We start from the raw sequence: 22,290 nt of genomic DNA, 5'->3' as shown, positions 1-22,290 counted from the left end.
ATTAAAACAGGAAAAGCTTGTGTTAATTAAAATTAGAAGATACATCAAATCTAAAGAGATTTCATGGTTTTTTCACTGTTGTTTTTGCTTGAATATTATGATACAAATATTATAAATAATTTCCTTAAACTCCTAAAGAGTTTTCACAGAATGGCAGCATATAATTCATTTACTATGCTGTAGGGGGCAGGAGGAAAGGGCTGCTACACTGTAAGACATGAAAGTACTTGCATTTTATAGTTTAATACATCAGTTGTGGCCAAATAATATTACAATGAAGTATTTGATTGTTGGTGGCTTTATTTATTTATTTTTACTTTCAAAGTAATTGTTTAGGTTTGCACAAATGCAGGTGTAGGCTGTTGATTAGAATGTGTTTCAGCTTTTGTTGTCTGACTGCCTAGGAGAAGCTGCGGTTCTTCCAGCCGTTCCAAGCAGCAGGGGTGTATCAGCCATGACCATTTTAGAGAGGGAAGTCATGGTTTGTGTGGGAGAAATCTTCTTTGTCTTATGGAAAATAGGACTGACATCTCAGGATAAGAGAGGAAAACTTGGATTTCTTATCCTTTCTTTCTGTGGAGGTGATTCGAGAAGGGAACTGTAATGTTCATTTTTTCCCTTAACCGTTTGAGTCTCTGTGGGAGTTATTTTTACATTACTAGTCAGTATACTTAAGAACTAGGGTAGTTGGGAAGGCAACTGTTGGAGGATTTACTGTCTTTGTTCCTTGTTTTGGTAACTGGACAGATTGTTCCATGGTTTCAGATGTTAGAAAGACGTGGAATGCTTATGTTGTTATCCCTGAGCGTCTGGGAGAAGGAGCAGGAGAGACCTCATATAGTAGGCAATCATAAGAGTCTTTCTATAAAACTAACTTTGGTTTTAATGCTATCTGCTGAATACTAGACATGTCATGTCAGGCTAGAAAGATTCGTCTGTATAGGGGAAAATGAGAATCTCTTTACCACAGTGTTGCTGGATAGGTGGTAGGATTAGCCACTGTACATGAACTGCTCACTCTAAAGTGGATTCATAGTGATGCAACGTGAACGACTAGCCCACTGCAGTACAATGTGCTGATATAAACTCCTGCTGCATAATAGCTGAGTCAATTTATATGAGAGAAATATATACTCCTATATCTAGACTGATGTGAGAATCACAGAATGGTAGTGGTTGGGAGGGACCTCAAGAGATAATCTAGTCCAACTCCCCTGCCAGAGCAGGATTACCTATGCCAGATTACACAGGAATGTGTCCAGGCAGGTTTTTAATATCTCCAGAAAGGAAAACTCCACCCCCCGGGCAGCCTGTTCCAGTGTTCTGTCACCCTCACAGTGAATATGACATGGGATTTGTTGGATTTGTGGGTTTTTTGTGTCTGGGGACAAACTGTGAATTCAAATTCAGTCGTATTAATAGCAAATGATGCTAGAAGGACTATATTTGATGAGACCATGTTAATTACATGTGGAGCATTGTCTTGTATACAATATTATGGGATAGAACATGATGTGCCTAACAACAGTTCCACATAGAATATAAACACCTACAAAAGATGTGACACCTTACATCTTAAAATTACTAATTTGCATTCTTGGTTTTTATAGTCTTTTATTAGTATGTATGTATGCATTTTAGATATCTTTGTAGTATTTCTACTTGTGAAAAAGCTTTTCATCTATTAAAAATATTGAAAGAGGCAACAAATGAACTAGGAAGGGAAATGCTTTTTGTTGTTGTTAGTATGTGTGGTGGTGAGAGAAAGTTCAGTTCTCCCCCCCCCCCCCCCAAAGAAACCATGGCTAACTCAGTTGGAGAAGCAGAAATGGATAAGAGCTATATTTACAAGCAGGATGACATGCAGATAATTGTATACACAATGTACAGTATTTACAATATATACAGAAATATACAGCAAAGAACGTAACAGAAAAAAAAACTTTTCCTTCCTCCAAGAAGAAGGGTTCCCCTCCAACTTTACCCCCCTCCTCCCCCTACCTCCCTTTTTTCCCAAAAAGGGTTAGAGAGAGAGAAAAAGGTAATTATTAAGGAGGAAATTCTGTTAGCTCAAAGCGTATGCAAGAATTAGTTTCTTATCTATTAGCTGAAGGTCAGCACCTGACAGACAGAACACAGCTGTTGCTCAGAGAGACTGAAACAGACAGACTGAAAAAAGACAGACTGAACTGACTGAGATTCAAACTGAACTAAAGCTAAAATTTAAAGTTGCATTCTACCAATCCACCAATGAAATTAATTTAGAATATCTTTGTTTTCATTTTGCACCAAAACATTCAGCCAGAGTATTCCAGTAACTGTCCCTTTCTCAAAGGCACAGCCTAAAACTGTAACAGTATGATGAAGAACAAATTCTAATTTATGATAGGTATCAAAAAGTAGATGAATTTCCAGAGTGCAGTTGCAGTGGCCATCGGTTTCCATTTGGAAACCAGCAGGATTTTTGTGTAGTTTTACATAGCTGGCAGTCATCTCAGGGTTAATTTAAAATGGAGCATCCATGGATATTGAAGTATCTCTTGCGTACTGTGAATGATGCTTGATAGGTCAGTTTGTAGAAACTGTCCTATCTGTAGTGTTCTGAACTGCATTAACACATGCAAAATTACTCCTTGTTCAAAGAGGCTGTCTCTGATAATTCCAAGTAAACAGGTGATGAAGTGGTAGTAACATATTGTTATATAAATGGACAAAAAATAATAAAACATCAGGAAAGTGAAAACAATTTCATGCATTTTTATTTTAAAACAGTTGTGTATATTTTTGCTTTAAAATGTTGGGTGCTATGTAAAACAGTATTAGACCACCTTGACCTTACGTGAGAGTACCTCATATATGAAGTCTTCTCTACAATTGAGATGTTAGTAGAAGTAAATGATACATAACGTGGTTTTTTCACTTAGTTTTGAAGTGACATAGTTTTGTATTTGAATAGTGAGGCAATACATATCTATCTGAAGATCACCATAGTCTTGCTCAATAGTGTGCTCCATATCCGTTTCTGACCATAGCCCCCCCACCAATTTCCATAGAAACAGCTTTTATATTTGTTTTGTGGTTTACTGACAGTGTTTTCCCCCTGTAAATAGCAAGTCTCATCTGATTTACAAATCATTCCAGCTAAGTAATATCAACTGAAGTCAGCATGAATTGTACTGATAGTGAGAATTTATACTCAAAGTCCCAAGAATCGCAAAATTTCTGTAAACAAAAATGCTTGTTCGCTCACATAAAGTGGGAATGGGATAGGGTGACTGGATAACAGGTCAAGGACCATCTAATGGGTAGCTTAGGGACTGCTAATGGAAGATGAAGTCCTTCCCATCACTTCTGTGTCACCAGTTCAAAGCAGGCAAAAGTTGGTAAGGACTTTGTCACTAATATTGTGATGGTTGCTTGCTGACCTGCATGAAATCAGTGGTCTTTATCCAGTTCCTAGAAGACAATTGTCCTTTTAGAACAAATGCCATCATATAATGGCATTCATGGCAGCCCTGGTAGAGAATCCAGGGATTGAAGTAGCACAGTGACCCTTCAGGAGGTGACTCATGCAGGCTGTGTTGAGGCATGCTGGCAGCATGAACTGCATGGACTTGGTCTGTTGTTTCTTTTCTAGTGGTTCTATGAGAAGACATTCAGTTTCTACTGCTGTGGCTTTAGGACAGCTGTGAGTTACCACATACCATTTTAGCTCTTTCTCTTACAGAGAACAAGTACCTGGCCTTGAATCCATGATTCAGCTGGCCTTCCCAGTTAAGTCTGACAGAAAACATCACAAAGGAAATTAAATTAATTGCATTTTCAAAACCCCCCTAAACTAATATTTGCAAATAAAGCAAATGTACACACAATTTGAGAAAATAATTTTTTAAGCAGCCAAGACTGCATCATGGAGAGGTCCTGCCTCTCCAACCTGATCTCCTTCTATGATCAGGTGACCTGTCTGGTGGACGTGGGGAGGCCTGTGGATGTGGTCTACCTGGACTTCAGCAAGGCCTTTGACACCGTCCCCCACAGCAAACTGCTGGCTAAGCTGTCAGCTCGTGGCTTGGACCACAACACTCTGTGCTGGGTTAGGAACTGGCTGGAGGGCCGAGCCCAGAGAGTGGTGGTGAATGGTGTCACATCCAGCTGGCGGCCAGTCACCCTTGGCGTCCCCCAGGGATCAGTGCTGGGCCCCATCCTCTTTAACATCTTCATTGATGATCTGGATGAGGGGATCGAGTCAGTCATCAGCAAGTTTGCAGATGACACCAAGTTAGGAGCAGATGTTAGTCAGTTAGAGGGTAGAAAGGCTCTGCAGAGGGACCTCCACCGACTGGACAGATGGGCAGAGTCCAATGGGATGGCATTCAACAAGTCCAAGTGCTGAGTGCTGCACTTTGGCTACGGTCAGAGTGGCTGGAGAGCTCCCAAACAGAGAGGGACCTGGGTGTGCTGATTGACAGCCGCCTGAATATGAGCCAGCAGTGTGCCCAGGTGGCCAAGAGGGCCAATGGCATCCTGGCCTGTATTAGGAATAGTGTGGCCAGCAGGAGCAGGGAGGTCATAGTGCCCCTGTACTCTGCTCTGGTTAGGCCGCACCTTGAGTACTGTGTCCAGTTCTGGGCCCCTCAGTTTAAGAAGGACTTTGAGACACTTGAACATGTCCGGGGAAGGGCAACAAGGCTGGGGAGAGGCCTTGAGCACAAGCCCTATGAGGAGAGGCTGAGGGAGCTGGGATTGTTTAGCCTGGAGAAGAGGAGACTCAGGGGTGACCTCATTGCTCTCTACAACTACCTGAAGGGTGGTTGTAGCCAGGAAGGGGTTGGCCTCTTCTCCCAGGCAACCAGCACCAGAACAAGGGGACACAGTCTCAAGCTGTGCCAGGGGAGGTTTAGACTCGAGGTGAAGAGAAAGTTCTTCACTGAGCGAGTTGTTCGTCATTGGAATGGGCTGCCCAGGGAGGTGGTGGAGTCACCATCCCTGGAGGTGTTCAAGAGGAGATTGGACGTGGCACTTGGTGCCATGGTCTAGTCATGGGGTCTATGTTGATAGGTTGGACTCGATGATCCTCGAGGTCCTTTCCAACCTTAGTTATACTGTGATACTGTGATGTAGTGCCAGTAACAGCAGTATCTTAATTTGCAAATGCAAAATAAATGGAATTGTGGTATTTGCAGCCATACTATGTTGTGAAAATACCTATTGCCATAATATTTTATTACACTTTGCACTGGTGACAACTTGTACACACACTGACCTAAGAAATTCTGGAGGCTGTTCATTGGTAGATGGACACTGTGACTAACTCAAGACAGATTCAGTGTGGTCACAGGAATGTAATCTGCATTTTATTTGTTGTGTAATATCTATATTGCTGTTAATGGGAGCAGGTGAAAGTCCAGGATAGCACTTCTTTGAGTGGTGGATTGGATTAAATAATCTCTTGAGGTCCGTTATAGTCTAAATTTTTCTGATAGGAATCAAATCCTCCACTGAGAATTGATTTGAGTTAAAAATCTCAGTTAAGACTTCTGGATGAGGAAGGGTCTAATTAGCTTCCTTTTTATCAGTGGGTCTTCCAGTGTAGTCCAGAAGTGATTAATGTTCAGAGTCTAACCCAGATATGTCTGAAGGAGATACACTTTTTCAGCATGGGTCCTGGTTAGGAAAGCCAAAGCAGAGTTCGAATTGAATCTACCCAGGGAGATTAAAGGGAACACTAAGAACTTCTACAGGTATATTAATGGGAAGAAGAAGACTAGGGAAGGTGTGGGCCCCCTCAGAAAGGAAAATGGTGACATGGTCACAAGTGATGAGGAAAAGGCTGAGGTACTTAATAACTTCTTTACCTCAGTCTTCACTGCAAGGGCTTCTAGCCATACTCCTGATGTTATAGAAGACAATGCCAGGGACGGGGAGGAAGAACTGCCCATTGTAAGTGCAGATCAGGTTCGTGATCACCTGAAGAACCTGAAAGTGTTCAAGTCCATGGGACCCGACGGGATACACCCACGGGTACTGAGAGAACTGGCAGATGAGGTTGCTAAACCCCTCTCTATTATATTTCAAAAGTCATGGCAGTCTGGGGAAGTCCCCACAGACTGGAAAAGGGGAAACATTACCCCCATTTTCAAAAAGGGTAAGAAGGAGGAACCAGGGAACTACAGGCCAGTCAGTCTCACCTCTGTGCCCAGAAAGATCATGGAGCAGATCCTCCTGGAGGCACTACTGGCTCAGAAGTATAGTGAAGAGGTGATTTGGAACAGTCAGCATGGCTTCACCAAGGGCAAATCCTGCCTGACCAACCTGGTGGCCTTCTATGAGCAGGTGACAACATTAAAAGATGAGGGGATAGCAACTGATGTCATTTACCTGGACCTGAGCAAAGCCTTCGACACTGTCCCGCACCACATCCTGGTCTCCAAACTGGTGACACATGGGTTTGATGGGTGGACCACTAGATGGATAAGGAACTGGCTTGATGGCCACACCCAAAGAGTGGCTGTCAATGGCTCCATGTCCCAGTGGAGGCCAGGGACAAGTGGAGTCCCTCAGGGATCAGTCCTGGGACCACTCTTGTTCAACATCTTTGTGGGTGCCATGGACAGTGGCATTGAGTGCACCCTCAGCAAGTTTGCTGATGACACCAAGCTGTGTGGTGCAGCAGACACACTGGAGGGAAGGGAGGCCATCCAGAGGGACCTTGACAGGCTGGAGAGGTGGGCACAAGCCAGCCTCATGAAGTTCAACAAGACCAAGTGCAGGGTCCTGCATCTGGGTCGAGGCAATCCCAGGCACAAATCCAGGCTGGGCAGTGACTGGCTGGAAAGCAGCCCTGAGGAGAGAGACTTGGGGGTGCTGGTGGACAAAAAGCTCAACATGAGCTCTCAATGTGCACTTGCAGCCTGGAAAGCAAATCAGATCCTGGGCTGCATCAAGAGAAATGTGGCCAGCAGGTCAAGGGAGGTGATTCTCCCCCTCTACTCAGCTCTGGTGAGACCCCACCTGGAGTACTGCATCCAGTTCTGGAGCCCCTATTACAAGAGGGATGTGGAGGTGCTGGAACGTGTCCCGAGAAGGGCCATGAGGATGATCAGAGGGCTGGAGCACCTCTCCTATGAGGACAGACTGAAGGAGTTGGGGCTGTTCAGTCTGGAGAAGAGAAGGCTCTGAGGTGACCTAATTGTGGCCTTCATGTATCTGAAGGGGGCCTACAGGAAGGCTGGGGAAGGACTTTTCAGGATCTCAGGTAGTGATAGGACTAGGGGGAATGGAATGAAGCTGGAGGTGGGGAGATTCAGGCTAGATGTGAGGAGGAGGTTCTTCCCCATGAGAGTGGTGAAGCCCTGGAATGGGTCGTCCAGGGAGGTGGTTGGGGCCCTGTCCCTGGAGGTGTTTAAGAGCAGGCTGGACGAGGCCAGGCTGATCTAGTGTGGGGTGTCCCTGCCCATGGCAGGGGGTTTGGAACTAGATGATCCTTGTGGTCCTTTCCAACCCTGACTGATACTATGATACTATGAGACTTTATCCAGTGGTTGCTGGAGGATTTGTGAATACTGGAAAGTTCAAGACTTTGGTTAAGCACGAAGACATTGTTGCTCATTGCTTATTGCTCTCTACAACTACCTTAAGGGAGGTTGTAGACAGGCAGAGGTTGGTCTCTTCTCCCAGGCAACCAGCACCAGAACAAGAGGACACAGTCTCAAGCTGTGCCAGGGGAGGTTTAGGCTGGAAGTTAGGAAGAGGTTCTAGACAGAGAGAGTGATTGCCTGGGGAGGTGGTGGAGTCATCATCAATGGAGGTGTTCAGGAGGAGACTTGATAGGGTGCTTGGTTGCATGGTTTAGTTGATTAGGTGGGTTGGATTATAGGTTGGACGCGATGATCTTGAAGGTCTCTTTCAACCTGGTCTGTTCTGTTCTATTCTATTCATTGGGATGAGGCATGAGTTGCCTCCTGAGTTTGCACTGCTGTTAGTACTCCATCTTTTTCTTGGGTTTTGCCACTTTTCCTTAGAAACTTAAGGTTTTGTTTCTTCTTCTTTAATTGGAACAACAGAGATGAGAGTATTGGAAGAATGCCTTTCAGTGTGTCTGCTGTATGTGTAAACATGATGCATGATTTCCCACTTCTCAGTTTCTCTGAGGTTGTAGCACATGTGCACCATGTAATTCATGATGCTGAATAATGTGCTGATTTATTTTTTTAAAGGTATACATAAAACACAAAATGAAGTTTTGGAAAGCTTGTGTATGAAAAATGTTCTTATCTGGTTAGATAAAAGAAATGGACTTATTTATGCAACAAATAGAGCTAATTGTTAGTTCATCAGAGGTCTGACTGGGCAGATAGCTCATATCCTTGAGCGCAGTGATTCCTGTAGTCCTGCCTTTGACCTCTGTGTGCTTTTCATCTTCCCTGCTGATTCTAATATAAAGCAGTAACATGAAATTAACAGTCTTTGTTGTAAAGTCAACCATTCTTTTTTGAGATCCTGCTTGCTTTCCGGAGAGTGGAATGTTGTAGCACATTTGAGTGAAAGAAGAGTGGGAAAAAAGAGCAGCTGAGGGAAGAGTAAGCAGCAGGTCGAGCAAGAAGGAGTAGAATTTAAGGGGAAATGAAGGGAGCCACAACTGGGAGGGGGAAACTTGCAGCATGTGGTAATGAGTAAGCATGGAAACCAAGTGGTAAAAAGCTGTGGTGAATGTTTGATGGGAATGGGAATATACAAGTGGATTCTCTGGTGTGGAGACCTGCTAGAGCAGTGATAGTGGAAACAGTTGTCTGAGTTTTTGCAGCTGTAAACACACTAACTGTGAAGGAAAAGTGTGCCATGTTTAGTGTGAAGAAAGGGACTTTCCAAGAAGAAGCACCCAGCAAAAAAGCCCAACCTAACAACAATTTACTTTTAGTATTTTATCATATATTTCAAATGATTTTTCAGGTATGAAGGTTTTCACAATGAACTTCAGTTAAATCTGAATGTCATCAATTACTGAATGATTTTTGTCTTTGACAGATTAACTTGAAAGATACTTCTCAGTAGCAGAGTTTTATACTCTCTTGTATTCTGGTCCCGTGCATGTGTGCCAGTGCACTTGTTGTGAATGAAACAATCTGTGTAAAGCAGTTTTCTGGCTGCCTTGGTCTGAAGTAGCATACAGTGTTTGCTCGTTCTTAAAAAAACATAATTTAACAGACCTTGCTTTCTTGGTTGAACTTAAAGTGCTGCTACAGGTGCTGCAACTGAACTGTGGATGCTTCCCTTTGTGTAGCAGAGGGAATGGGCTGGGAGTTCTACAAGAATCCCTGTGTTCTCTGACCCTTTGCAATAAGGACTAGCTGGTTCCCAAATGTTGATGTGTAAACCAGAACTGGAGAAGGAAAAGCAACGAACTTGGATCAAAACCATAAGAAGGAATTGTTGCAGGAGCTTGGTGCACAGATGCTGCTTGCAGAGAGGGAAGATTCTTCTCCTGTTTCTCTGCTTTTTAAGTGCCATTTGCAGGAGATAGAATGGGAATGGCAGCTTGTCAGTGGTACATAAGGATTTTAGACCACTGCACTACGGGGGAGAAAGAGGGAAGGGCAGTTGAAGTGCAGGCTGACCAAGTAAAAGAAGGCAGAAATGTTATTGATGCACTAGAAAAGAAAGAAAATAAGATTATTTTGTTGGTTTTTCAGAGGAGTGGGTTGGTTTTTTACATTTTGGTGTTGTTTTGTTTTTATCAAATTAAACCATGGCATTGAAAAACTACAAGAAATGCAGTGTGCTGGATGGAGGAGGTGTTGAAGGACAGGTGCTGTTGCCTCTACCTATGCCTGTAGATACAATGTTGTCCTGCTGTTCCATTCCCCTTCTTCAGAGTGGAGCGGAGGCTGAGGAGAGAGAGTGATGGCAGGATGGTCATCCATTTTATTTCACTTGTTTTTGACAAAACCTGCCTAACTTCTGCTTTTAGTTATTGCAGTGATTCGGGCATTGATATCTGTTTGTTAACACCATTAATAATGGACTGCTTAGTATAATGAAAATACTCAGAAGTACAAAATTTAGCTTTAGTTTCAAATAATGATTTTTGCAGTGTGATGTTGCTTTGTCCTCATTCATTCCTGTCTATGAGTTCTGTGAGCTAAATACTTTACTATCTAGAAGAATTAATGCTTTAATTGAACATATGTTCAGCTCTGAGGGTCAGGGGTGTACTTAATCTTGTGTGGGTGTTTGAGTATTGAAATTGCAAATCTAAAAAAGCCTGCCTTTTCACTTTTGGGATGGCACTTTGTATGCAGATAGCCTTCTCTGAAGTGAATTGGAGCAAAGCATACACTTTGAAAGACAAACAATTGAGTGTTGATGATTTTAGGGAGCATTATGACAACTTTTAGAATTGCAGACGTAGAGGCTTGCTGGGTAGCAATCATGAATTTTGAGGAGTTCATGTCTTGAAAGTGATGTTTTCATAGACGGTGCAAATGTATGATAATGTTCTTGTTTTCAGTGGAGAATAACATACTCAGTGTTTCATAATGCTCAGTGCAGAGCTTTATTAATACTTTATTTTTGTTTAGAGAAATCAACTGGGATGCTTTGGCGATAATTTAGCCTTGCTATTTTATTTCTTTTTTTTTTTTTTTTTTTAAAGAGAAGCCTCTAATACTGTATTCCATATGTCTGTGCAGTCACTAAGTATGGAGATAAAGTTCTTTCTATTCCACTTAGTGCAATTGGAAATTACCAGCAAGTGAAGTATATTCAACTGCTTATCTACAGAGAGACATGTAGGACTCCAATTAAGTTTACGTGGATAAATGCAGATTTGTGTTTGCAGATGTCAAGATGACAGAAGCTTAATACTGTAAAAAAGCTAATCAACACTGAATATGTTTAGTGGCAGTAAATATTTATAGCAAAAATGTTGCCTGTAGTTTTGTGCCTTGGCATTCCAAGTTCTGATTTTTAGTGGGTAAAAGATATGGTGTGATATCCTGTTCATAAACCTCTTACAGAATTTTTGTTTTCTGTAAAATTAATTTTATTGCCTTTGTGTTTTCTTGGAAAGAGACATTAGGAGTTAGGCTAAAGTTTGTAAGTTCATAAAGAAACAGGTATATATTGCAAGGCTATAAAGCAGACGTGATCCAGAGAATGAGGAAGGAAAGGAAGCAACATAGGGAGACAGGCAGTATGGGGAGTAATTTATTTTGAGATTATATATATCTATATAAAAATAAATAAATAAATAAATAATTTTTTTCAGTGGGGACTTCTTCAAATTGTGGTTACTAATTGGCTCTGGTCAACAGTGTGATTATTTGGTGTATTCATTAGGCAATAGCTACAGTTTAACCAGAAAATTAATTGAACCTCAGGAATATGTTCTTTTTATACATAAAACACAAAAATACTTTTTGTTTTTATTTCTCTAGCCTTCCAGGAGTTAATTGCTAGTCCTCCCTCTTTTATAAATGTATTCTAGAAAATAGTATGTCAAAACTAACATCCAAGAAGTACATCTTAAACTGAGCTTCTATTGATGTAATATTGTATAAAGAATACAACCAAGTGAAAAAAATAATAGAGATACAAAGAACATTGATTATTAGATGTTTTTATTATATTTTGACTTAGATAAAAGGATATGACTGTGCCTGCAGTTCTGCATCAGTCTTAACAGTGTAAAGAAATGATGCTGAAGTGAAATTTCGTTTTCTGGAGGGGAAATAAATTGATATAGTTTAGAATTTTGTTTAGTTGTTGGAAATGCCATGGCTTGTCATGGCTTGTCAAGTTAACAAATGTGATTTTGTTCCTGGCAGACTGCAGACCAGGTCAAGAAAACGAGAAATTCCCCAAAAAACACTGCAACATAAATACAATACACTTCAGTTTAGTGTCTTAACTTTGCATGAAATAAGCACTGCCTGTTAGCCTCTGTTTGATCCTGTGAGAGTGTGGGGCTAATGTCTGGCCAGTGTTTTGGAAGCAGCAGGTAGTCAGGAGCAAGCTGCTCTAGGGGTCCATATTTCTGTAGCCTAGCAGTTACTCACACACAGATGGAGACCTTATGAACTTTGACAGAGGTCATGCTAAATTGCAAATCTAAAACTTCTAGACTTCTGAAGGATTACACTCATGCTTTTTTCCCCCCTCCTTTTTTAAAGCCATAGGATTGGGAACATCAGTAAAGGTATCAACTCAGTTTTAAGAAGTAGATCAGCCGTGCAGTAGTTGCTCATGTAATGGTCATGGAGACTGAGACTTTAAAATGAAACTGTTCCATACTAAAATTTTAATTTACTTGTGTAAAATACACGTTATGTTATATTGCTTCCCAAACACCTGGATGTGTCTGCTCTACAAACTTGTTAACGAATTCTGGAGCTTAAAGTATTGCAGAAGCCTCTGATTCTTTGGATGTATTTGAGTGGGAAATAATGAAGATACTCATAGTATTTTTTTTATTTCAAGTTTTTGGGGCAGTCAGTAAAGACACCCAGCTCTCTGTCAGCTGTCATCAGCCATCATCTCACCAGGGATCTTACAGCAGTTTAGGAAATAAAAACATGAGATGATCTGGTTACACGTTGTAGTGTGTTTAAATCCTGGATTCAGTCAAAGTCGGAGAGCACTGCAGAGCTCCTCTTTTGTCTTCTATTTATAGTCCTGAAGCTGTACTTAATAGATTAAAATTTCTGTGTTATTTCAGTTTACTATTAAAATGGAAAACTTTGGAGGGAGTTTGTAGCAGCCAAAGATATATTAATAATAGTTTTTTAAAAATTGTTTAGAAGAGATGCAATATGCATTTCATTCAGTGTTTGTGAAACCAGGACCCATGAGTTACAATCTAGGTCATAGACAGTGGGGAGGCTCGTACTCTTTTAATCAAATGGTCAAACTTTTTGCCTTGTTATCATTGAACTGGTTGTGTAATGTGCTACTTAAATGGCTCATGAACTAGTCTTTAAAGCTCTAACTTCGTGATTCAGTGGGGTTGAGTCCGACTTTGACTCTGTGTTTTGAAGGTGGTTTCAGTGACGGCCACACAGAGAGCTTGAAAATTCACACCAGCAGCAGACTGCTTTAAAACTGTTTGAACTGGTCTGCACATAAAATAACAAGAATGTTACTCATGCTTCTAAACTGGAAAAACACAAAGGGAGATGAAGTAGGAATGCAAAAGAATCTCCTACTCTAGTCCCACGAATTCACAGTTGCTGTATTGCTGGTATCTTTGCTTTGGTGAGATTTCAGTATGGAAAAAAATACAAATAGCTTAATGTACAGTTGGGAGACCTGAGTTTGCAGCGAATTCTTACTCATGGTATTTTAAACTGGAGCTATTAGACAAAAAGTGCAAATAACTTTCAGAGTCACATCATCACTATTAATCATAATGACTTGTATGTAGGCATACCTAAATGTAAAGTTCAGAATCCTGTGCTTTACAGGAGTTATGGGTGTACAAGTTTCCACGAGATAAACTAGTTTGTGGTATGCCAGGCCACCTTTTGTATCTCATGGTGTGCACTTAACAGCAAAGTTCATGTGACCTGGCAAACGCAAAGCTATTTGTAGTTGCCTGTCCCTCTGACACTGAACGGAAAGAATGTGAATTACTTTGTATTTCCTGAAAGGTGAGAGTGCGCATACTGCACAGCTGAGGTTGGATAACCACTTTTCCTACTGCAGCTTCCTCATTTATCCCTACTTGGAATAGATGTGATAGCTGCATAGACCTGCAATTCATGCTCCTGAATTGCATGTCTATTTCAGCTTCTCTTAGGAAAAATTAATGTTTATGAGACAAGGTTATTCTGTGGCCATGTTGGGGTTGAACTGTTGCAGACCCTCAAATTTTAGGTTACAGTCTCTTTCCAAAACTGAGAAGAGAGATAAGGGTGGTATTTTTTCTTTTGTCTTTCTGCATTGTCTTAAACTTTCCTTTCCTGTGTGCTGCTCTAAAAGGAGAATCTTACCTTCTTGAAAATTGCTTGGAGTGCCATAGGTATAAAATAAATTATCTGGGTTTTTTTTCTCAGGTATTTTTTGTACCTCCTTTCCTCTCCCACCTTCTATGAAGACTTACTTTTAATTAATATTTCAATGAAATGACTTCTAATAACCACCATACTTGATAATAAACTAAGTGCTTCTGGCAAAGTACAGTTTAGCCTTGAGTAACGAGCTTAGTTACACAGCTATGTTAAATTAAAAGGAAAATAATGCTTGAAGAATTTCAGAAAGTTATCTAGTGTGACTGCTTGAACTAAGGCATGCCAACTATATTTGCATCCTGATAGGTATTTCTTCAACCTGTTTTGAAGTGGTTTCACTGACTCCAGAATCTTTCCCTAGAAAATCTTTTTCCAGTGTTAACTATCCTGAGTACATATCTTCTGTTGACATGTACTCCTGATTGTTTTTTCCAGCCTATACTGGAAATGGGATATGGTTTATTTCTTTCCTGTCTGAGAAAACAATCTTCTCATCTCTGAGGAAGGGGCAGAGGACTTACTGTTTTGTGTGCAACTACTAGACTGACTCTGGCAGCATCCTTTGAGCTGTGTAAATTTAGATTGAATTTGTTAGAAGTTATCTGTGTTTGTTGGCACAAAAAGCAGGGGGGAAAGAAGGAAATAAAAATCATAGGAGGAGAAGAAGAAGGGAAATAAAAATGGGAGGAGGAGGAGAAGAAGGGAAATAAAAATGGGAGGAGGAGGGGAAGAAGGGAAATAAAAATGGGAGGAGGAGGGGAAGAAGGGAAATAAAAATGGGAGGAGGAGGGGAAGAAGGGAAATAAAAATGGGAGGAGGAGGGGAAGAAGGGAAATAAAAATGGGAGGAGGAGGGGAAGAAGGGAAATAAAAATGGGAGGAGGAGGGGAAGAAGGGAAATAAAAATGGGAGGATAAGGCTGAGAAATGGAATTGAAGGAGATGGAGTTCAGAAAAGAAGTGTGACAGTCAAAGGACAAAGGTGGCTATAGAAACTCATCATAATTTTTCAATTAAAGAAATGTGGGGAGAGGGAGAGGCTGTATTCCTAGCAGGATTGTGGAATGGTGCTAAAGGAGGAATGGGGCATTTGATAAAAGAATCTCTTATAAATGATAACAATGTTACAAAATTATGTATAAGTGATAATATTTTTTACTGTTTTTCTTTAGTGTAATTTGAGCGTAATCTGGCACATTATTTTTCACTGGATTGTGCATATGTAAGGTATCAGGATGTCATGGTGCACCAGTGTTTACTGATACTGGGCTGATAGAATCATGAATAATCTGTCATTTCAAGGACATGAGTCTGGTCTTGCCCAGATCTGCTAGGACTGAACCAAAATTCTGTTGCTGTCATTTATTTTACCAGATATTTGAATTAGCCTTGATGGGGTAAAATTTTGGAAAGTTGACTTCTTGATTAAATGGAATATTTAAGGATAGTATCTTGAGGGAGCAGTGAACAAAAATGATCACAAAATCACAGAAACATTCAGGTTGGAAAAGACCCTCATGATCACCAGTCCAACCGATAACCCTACTGTACAAGGTTCACCCCTAAACCATATCCCTAAGCACTGCACCCAGAGTTGGTGACTCAGCCACCTTCCTGGGCAGCACATTCCAATGCCTTACCGCTCTTCCCATGAAAAAAGTTTTCCTAATGTCCAGTCTAAACCTACCCAGTGGCAGCTTGAGGCCATTCCCTCTTGTTCTATCACCAATTACCTGTGAGAAGAGACCAGCACCAGCCTCTCCACAATGTCCTTTCAGACAGTTTGCAGACTCTCCTCAGCCTCCTCTTTTTCAAACTAAACAGTCCCAGCTCCTTCAGCTGCTCTTCATAAGATTTATTCTCCAGGCCCTTCACCATCTTTGTTGCCCTCCTCTGCGCTCACTCCAGCACCTCAACATCTCTCATGCATTGAGGTGCCCAAAACTGAACAGAGTACTTGAGGTATGGCCTCACCAGAGCCAAGTACAAGGGGACAATTACCTTCCTACCCCTGCTGGACACAGCATTTCTAATACAAGCCAGGATGCCATTGGCTTTCTTGGCCATCTGGGCACATATAGATACTGATTACATCTCTTCTGTGATCTCTAAGTTGTGAACAATTACTTACTCTATAAAGAGCTCATATTTTTACAGGTTGTTTCCTACTGTAGTTTGATTAATATGTGTGCTTGATTTTGTGTTGACTTTTTGTTTGCAGGTGTGGCTCACAATATTTCTTTACTGCGAGAAGTGATCATCCATCCACGCTTTGTTCAAGGAGACATCAGTACGAAATTCCTGCCTGAAGTCTATCCTGATGGTTTCAAAGGTTTGTTCTGTTTGGGAGTGTTTATTTTTCACTTGAGAGGTGGTGTTCCTCTATATTTACAGACTGACGTGGTCCCCAATCAGGCTTTACTTCCCCCCCCCCAAATTTATCTGTGCATATATGCAACTAAGATTTTTCAAATAGTGAATAATATAATGGAAACAGTTACTTTCTTCACTTTCAAGAGGGCACAATATGTACTTGTAGTGACAAAATAACAAATGGTGTATGTCCAATGTTAAGGAAAAAAAAATGTAGGTGGTACAAAGTATGTAAAATAAACGTCAGTTCATCTCTGCCATGCTCTTGTGCTTTGTTACAGACAGTGTTCTTTCTGTTAACTGAAGATAAAATTTCTCATTATTCAACACTATTGCTTTTCAAGTGAATTGGTACAGCATGTTTAGAATTGCCCTTTAGCATCCTTTGTATTCACTGCAGTTTTTTCAGAGTGGTCTGTCATTTCATCTGAGTATTTCAGTAATGTGGTTTTACTACTCATTACACACAGTAATGGGCATCATCTTGAAATTAACAACTCATACAGTAGGTTAACAAACACAAATACAAATGTTTCTTTGCAGCACACTAAACAACTCAGCTGCAAAAGTGTGTAACAACAGTTGGTAGAGAAATCATAGAATAGTTCGGGTTGGAAGAGACCTCCAAAGGTCATCTAGTCTGACCTCACCACAGTCAGCAGGGACATCCTCAACTAGCCCAGGTTGCCCAGGGCCTTGTTGAAGTAAAGAGATTCTTCTTCTCTCACAAGGATCATGTTTTAAAAGTTTGTCTTCTCTCTGAGCCAATCTACTGTAGATGTACTGTTGACCAGTGTGGTCAGAGACTCAGTCCGAAACAGGCCTCACACTTCAGCCAGAATTCATCAAGTAGTACCTCTGTATGATTTGGAAAAAAGCCCCAACCAAAACCAAACAGAAAGGGACAATACTTATTGCTCATCATATTTGTGTCCTTTATGTATCCTGTGGAGATTCCTTTCTCCCTTATTCATCATTAATCCAATGTGGCAGAATCTTCATCCTGCTTTGGAGATGACACTGCCAGATTGGCAATCACTGGACATGACTGGCACCTTGCCACTTTCTAGTCTCATTATGAAGCAGAACAGATTTTTCTTACCTCAGGACTCGGTGTGTGAGTTTGGTGCAAAGATTATTCATCCACAGAACTACTTCCTGTCATGGTGTAATGGGCAACTCTATGTGATATAGTCCTACAAGTGAGATTAATCCATCCAGCTTGTTATTGGCTCCTGACTGTGACCAAAGGGATAGGAGTTAGTCACTTTGGGTGGAAGTAAGCTTGTGATGGTTGAAGCTCAAATGTTCCTTTGTCTTCTTTGCTAAGGTGTACTTAACTAATCTTCGGGTAACTCACTTGGCTTTTATCCAGCATAGATTTGAGGTTACTCTGATCTGCTCTGAAAGCTCAGTGCTGCTGATTAGCTGGTCTGTCTCCCTTCCCTGACACTTTAATACAGAATCCCATGTTCTGCCTCTTTTATGGTTCTGGGACTTTTCAATCCTTTTTCTCCTTCAGTCCTTTTAGGGACTCAGTTCTCTAAACTGCCAGAAAACTGCATTTTTTTTATGGTTCCTGCTTTTGTTGGAGTAATTTTTTGAGAATTCTTGGGTTGACTTAGATCATGAAGGAAGCTGGTGAACTTCAGCAGATGTGTGAAGTGAGTGGCAGGCTGGGAAAAAGGAGAAAGGAATGGAGGAAAAAACCAAAGGTGCTAGATAGGTTTATAACAAAAATGGCCTCACCTCACACAACTGGGAACAACAAAAATATAAGCTGTTCTACCCTTGTTTGTGATAATGTGTCTGCTTGTAAGAGGCTCTAGACACGTTTTACTGATCCAGGAGGAGACCTCTTGCTTTGTAATTTTGGCTGTGGAAAGGCACTCTTGTCTTTTGGTTTTTCAGTCATGTGTTAATGTTTTATATTGCAGTGTTAGCTTCCTTAGACTTGCTGGCCTGCAGGTTGTAGGTGACAAGAAATACGTTTTGGGATCATCTGCCTTGAACTGTATATGCACGTATTTGTGTGCACATACACACTGATGCAAATGGCTGATGAGTCTTGCAGCTTGAGGTAAATAAGGACAATATTGTATTAAGAGAATCTTAAAGATAAGCTTTTGCTCTAGATACCGGAAGACACAAGAAGAAATACTGTGCCAGTTTATAGTAAAAACTAGTGAATGACACAGGTGCAATGATGCGGTGGTTTTAGGCTACGCCTTTAAAATTTAGTTACAGATTTTGAGCAGAAAAGTAGAAAAATATAAATAAATCACTATTGGACATAAAAAGGAAAACAAAAGATTATTCTAAACCAATTCATTGGGTAAATATCTAGAATAAGAGGAGCTGTACCATAACAATTCTTCCCTTTTCTCTTCTCTTCTGATCTCAGCTGTTTTTCCTTCACTTGGGAGAGATAACCTGCTTTTGGCTGGCCTTAGCTAAGTCTAACTTCTCTGCTCCTTTCTCTTGTCCCTTTTCTACAGGGGTGTAAGGGAGGGAGAAGCTAGTAGCTTCTCCTGGTCCTTGGCCAGGGGGGTCTTTGTACTGTTTATTAATTGAAAATATCAGTATGATATTGTAAATGCTGTATATTTTGTACATATTCATTGCATTCCATTGTAGAGTGTAGATGTTGCTTCATTTGCTTCTAACTGAGTTGGTCTGGCAAAGTTAATGTCGGAGGGAAACTTCAACCCACCACAAATGATTAGACTTTGTTTCTTTGTATGAAAAGTCTGGCTTCTCTGGAGAGAAAGAGCAGAAGTTCTAATGGATGATCCGTTATGTTAACTGATTTCTAATACAGAAGGGAAGGAAGAGGAAGTGCCTCTCTTTCCCTGAGCTGTGTATTGGTTTCCATGTATCAAATGCAAGCATACATTAACCTTCTTAATGTTAAAATTGAAGATGTCATTATTATAAAGCATTTGTATTTCAAGTCAGTACAGATTCAAAGCTTGCTGAGGTAACTGGGAGTCTTTGTAATTATGTAGATGCTCTGGTTTAGACCCTTCCTGCTTAAGAAAAAAAAAAAGTCAAATTTGACAGTATTTTTTCAAGTACCTATCAAAAAATATTTCTGTAAGTGAAGAGACTGTAATGGGAACTGTTGAAGGCAAGCAGATGGTGGGCAGATGACAAGTACAAACAGCAAGAAAGAAAGAACTAATTTATGCAATGTAAGTCTTCTCTTCACTTCAACTAATTTTTAATATAAATGCCCAGGGTCGATTTTGCTAGGAGGATTTAAAAATCAAATAATTATCTTACTATTGGTTGGAAAAGATATACAGCTGTAAAAAAAAAAAAAAGAATTAAAAAAATCTGGGTTAATCTGAAAAATTAGAGCAATGTGTAGCCAAAGTAGATTTGGAAGCACCTAGAAATGTGTGCTGTTGTTAACAATAGGAATCCATACTGTGTTTTAAGTTTGGTTAACCTAAGGAAAAAAAAAAAATCAGTGCAGATGTGTGCTGTATTCATGCTGGAGCACAGCCGGGTGTATTTGTTTTGTGAACCGCACAATGGCCACTGTTAGTCAACACTGATGGTAAGTAATGAATGTCAGCTGTGCTCTTTCTGGTGGCTGCGTGAAATACTGGCCCCTGTCTTATGTGCATTTTCCTTCAAATGTAAATATTAAATTTAATCTTACTTAAAGTGAAGTCAGAGATGCTTTGTTTTCCAGTCTCAAGGATTTTGTTCTAAACCCTTTGTTAGTAGGCCTTTACTATAAGAAAAAAATTAATTAGAAATATCTTTGCAGCTTTTCCATTAACCTGTGATGCCCACTTCAAATGACATCTAGAATGGGAATGTTTAGTAATTTTTATGATTAGAGTTTAAGTCTTCCTTCCCTTCTTGAAATAAGTATCCATTAACAAAGCCAGTTTGTTCATTGTAAGTTATTTTATAATACTGCTGTGCTGAAAGTAACCTTGTTCAGGGCATAATTCATGTGGGAAAACAGCTGCTGTGATACCCTTTTGTTGCCTGCATGTGAGGGATGGACAGTTAGAATACCGGCTGCCAGTGAGTCAGCTGGACTGGGTTATTGCTCTGGGTACACATGCATGTTTTGGGAGGAGTGTGGATCTGAGGGTGGGTGGAGCAACACTGATTATGTCAGGTGCTACAAATACAGTTATCTCATAGTAGCTTCCAAGCATTTTGCTTACACAATACAAATACTTGCCAAGCATGCAGAAGTAGCCCATTCTACTAGACAGAGTATTATCAGGTGCGCTGTCCTTGTACAGCTTCCAAACTGCCTGGTATGCATTTGTACTTCCTAACCTGCCTGATGAGAAAGGAATATACTATTTATTAATTCTATTAAATAGACACAGAACGTATCTCTGTTTTCACAAAGATCTAAGAACAGTCTTTGACAGACCAAATGAAAGTCAAGGTCTCTCTGGGAGAGACATCCTGTGCAAATGAGTAGTAGTGCATTTTCCAAGAGATTATTGCAGAAGTTGTACCAAAACATAAGGAAAAAAGGGAAAAGAATCCTATACTTCCCTTCGTCTAGCATGTTTACCTAGCTTGAGTGGAGAGAAAGAGCAGAAGTTCTGATGGATAATCCTTTATGTTAACTGATTTCTAATACAGAAGGGAAGAAAGAGGAAGTGCTTCTCTTTCCCTGAGCTGTGTATTGGCTCCAGAGACTCTGTGAGTTGAAGGCTTTCAGATGTTTGTTGCGATTGTTTAGGTTGGAGGAAATGATTACTCCACTTTACTCCATGCTTATTAAACCATCTCTAGAATATTGTCCCCATAGATGGCACATAAGGAAGATGTCAATAAACTTGAGTAAATCTACCAGAGCCATTAGAATGGTGATGGGCTTGGGAGGGAGGATCTGTGAGAAGATGCTGGGAGAACCTGCTTGTTTGGCCTGGAAATAGGCATGTTCTGGGTGGGCCTAATGGCAACCTTGTCATATCTCTAAGGGGGTTCCCAAGAAAATTAAGCTAGGCTCTTCAGTGAGTTGCACAGCAACAGAGCAAGAGACTGTGGTCATGAATTAGAGATTTTTAAGACCTGACTGCACAAGCCTCTTAACCTGTTCTGAATTAGATGTTGAATTTGCTTGGTGGGGAGGCACACTGAATAAGCTAAAGAACTCCCAAAGGAGTCCCTGCAACGTCAGTCATTTTGTGATTCTGTTACGGACGAAAGCACTTTTTAGGTGAATTGTGAATATACATATGACTTTGAATTTAAAGTCTGGAGGCTTTTCTTACTTGTTGGCGGGAGGAATGCAGCTTCTCATGACTGTGTTACTGTTAGAAGGGAGAAGATAGCTGCTGTTAATTCCATTCCTCTTTTCCACACTGCAATCTAATCTTTGTCTTCATTTTGGAAGCTACTGGATTATAAAAACTGCCTTAACAGTTTATGTGACTTTCTTTTTCTGGCAAGTGAAGCCAAGAGATACATCTTGGTCTGTCACTAAGCTCTTTACAATTTGAAATAGTGGAGATTTCCTTACGGCATACTATAGCATCCACCTTGTAAGTGATCACAAGCTTTCTGAGAGAAATACATCTTCACTATTCTGAATGCTTTGAGACTGCATGCACAGAGAGTATTGGCTGTCTTTTACCGTGACCATCCGGGTGGAGCAAAGCTCTGCTGTACTTCTGAAGAAATGAAATCCTTTAGTAACATTCAGTTTGGTTTCTGCCTCAGTCTATGTAGTATACATGCCGTGTGTAATGGTCAACTTCAAAATCCATTGGGGAAAACTTGAGCCAAAGAAGAACCTAGGAATTATATAAACATTGCTTGCATTGCACATTCTATGTTACCTATTTTGCTTTTAATTTTTATTCTTCCCAATCAGAAAACAAGTCACTTTGCAAGTATGAAGTAACAGACTAGGGCACGTAA

The 22,290-nt window shown here is 40.6% G+C and overlaps 1 protein-coding gene across 1 annotated transcript in view; it reads left to right on the top strand.

Annotated features, from left to right (window-relative positions):
- Positions 1–22,290, top strand: part of PCCA (propionyl-CoA carboxylase subunit alpha) — a 337,899-nt gene that overhangs the window by 159,118 nt on the left and 156,491 nt on the right. The window contains exon 17 of the mRNA XM_068163688.1: positions 16,226–16,336. Within this exon, the coding sequence (XP_068019789.1) occupies positions 16,226–16,336 (111 nt within the window). The remainder of the gene's footprint in view (positions 1–16,225; positions 16,337–22,290) is intronic.

Source organism: Melanerpes formicivorus, unplaced genomic scaffold (genome assembly GCF_026170545.1).
Source record: "Melanerpes formicivorus ecotype bairdi unplaced genomic scaffold, bMelFor1.0.p_v2 SCAF_1, whole genome shotgun sequence".
NCBI classification, from domain to species: domain Eukaryota; kingdom Metazoa; phylum Chordata; class Aves; order Piciformes; family Picidae; genus Melanerpes; species Melanerpes formicivorus.
Note: the sequence above shows the minus strand (reverse complement) of the source record. Positions and strands in the feature narration are given on the sequence as shown.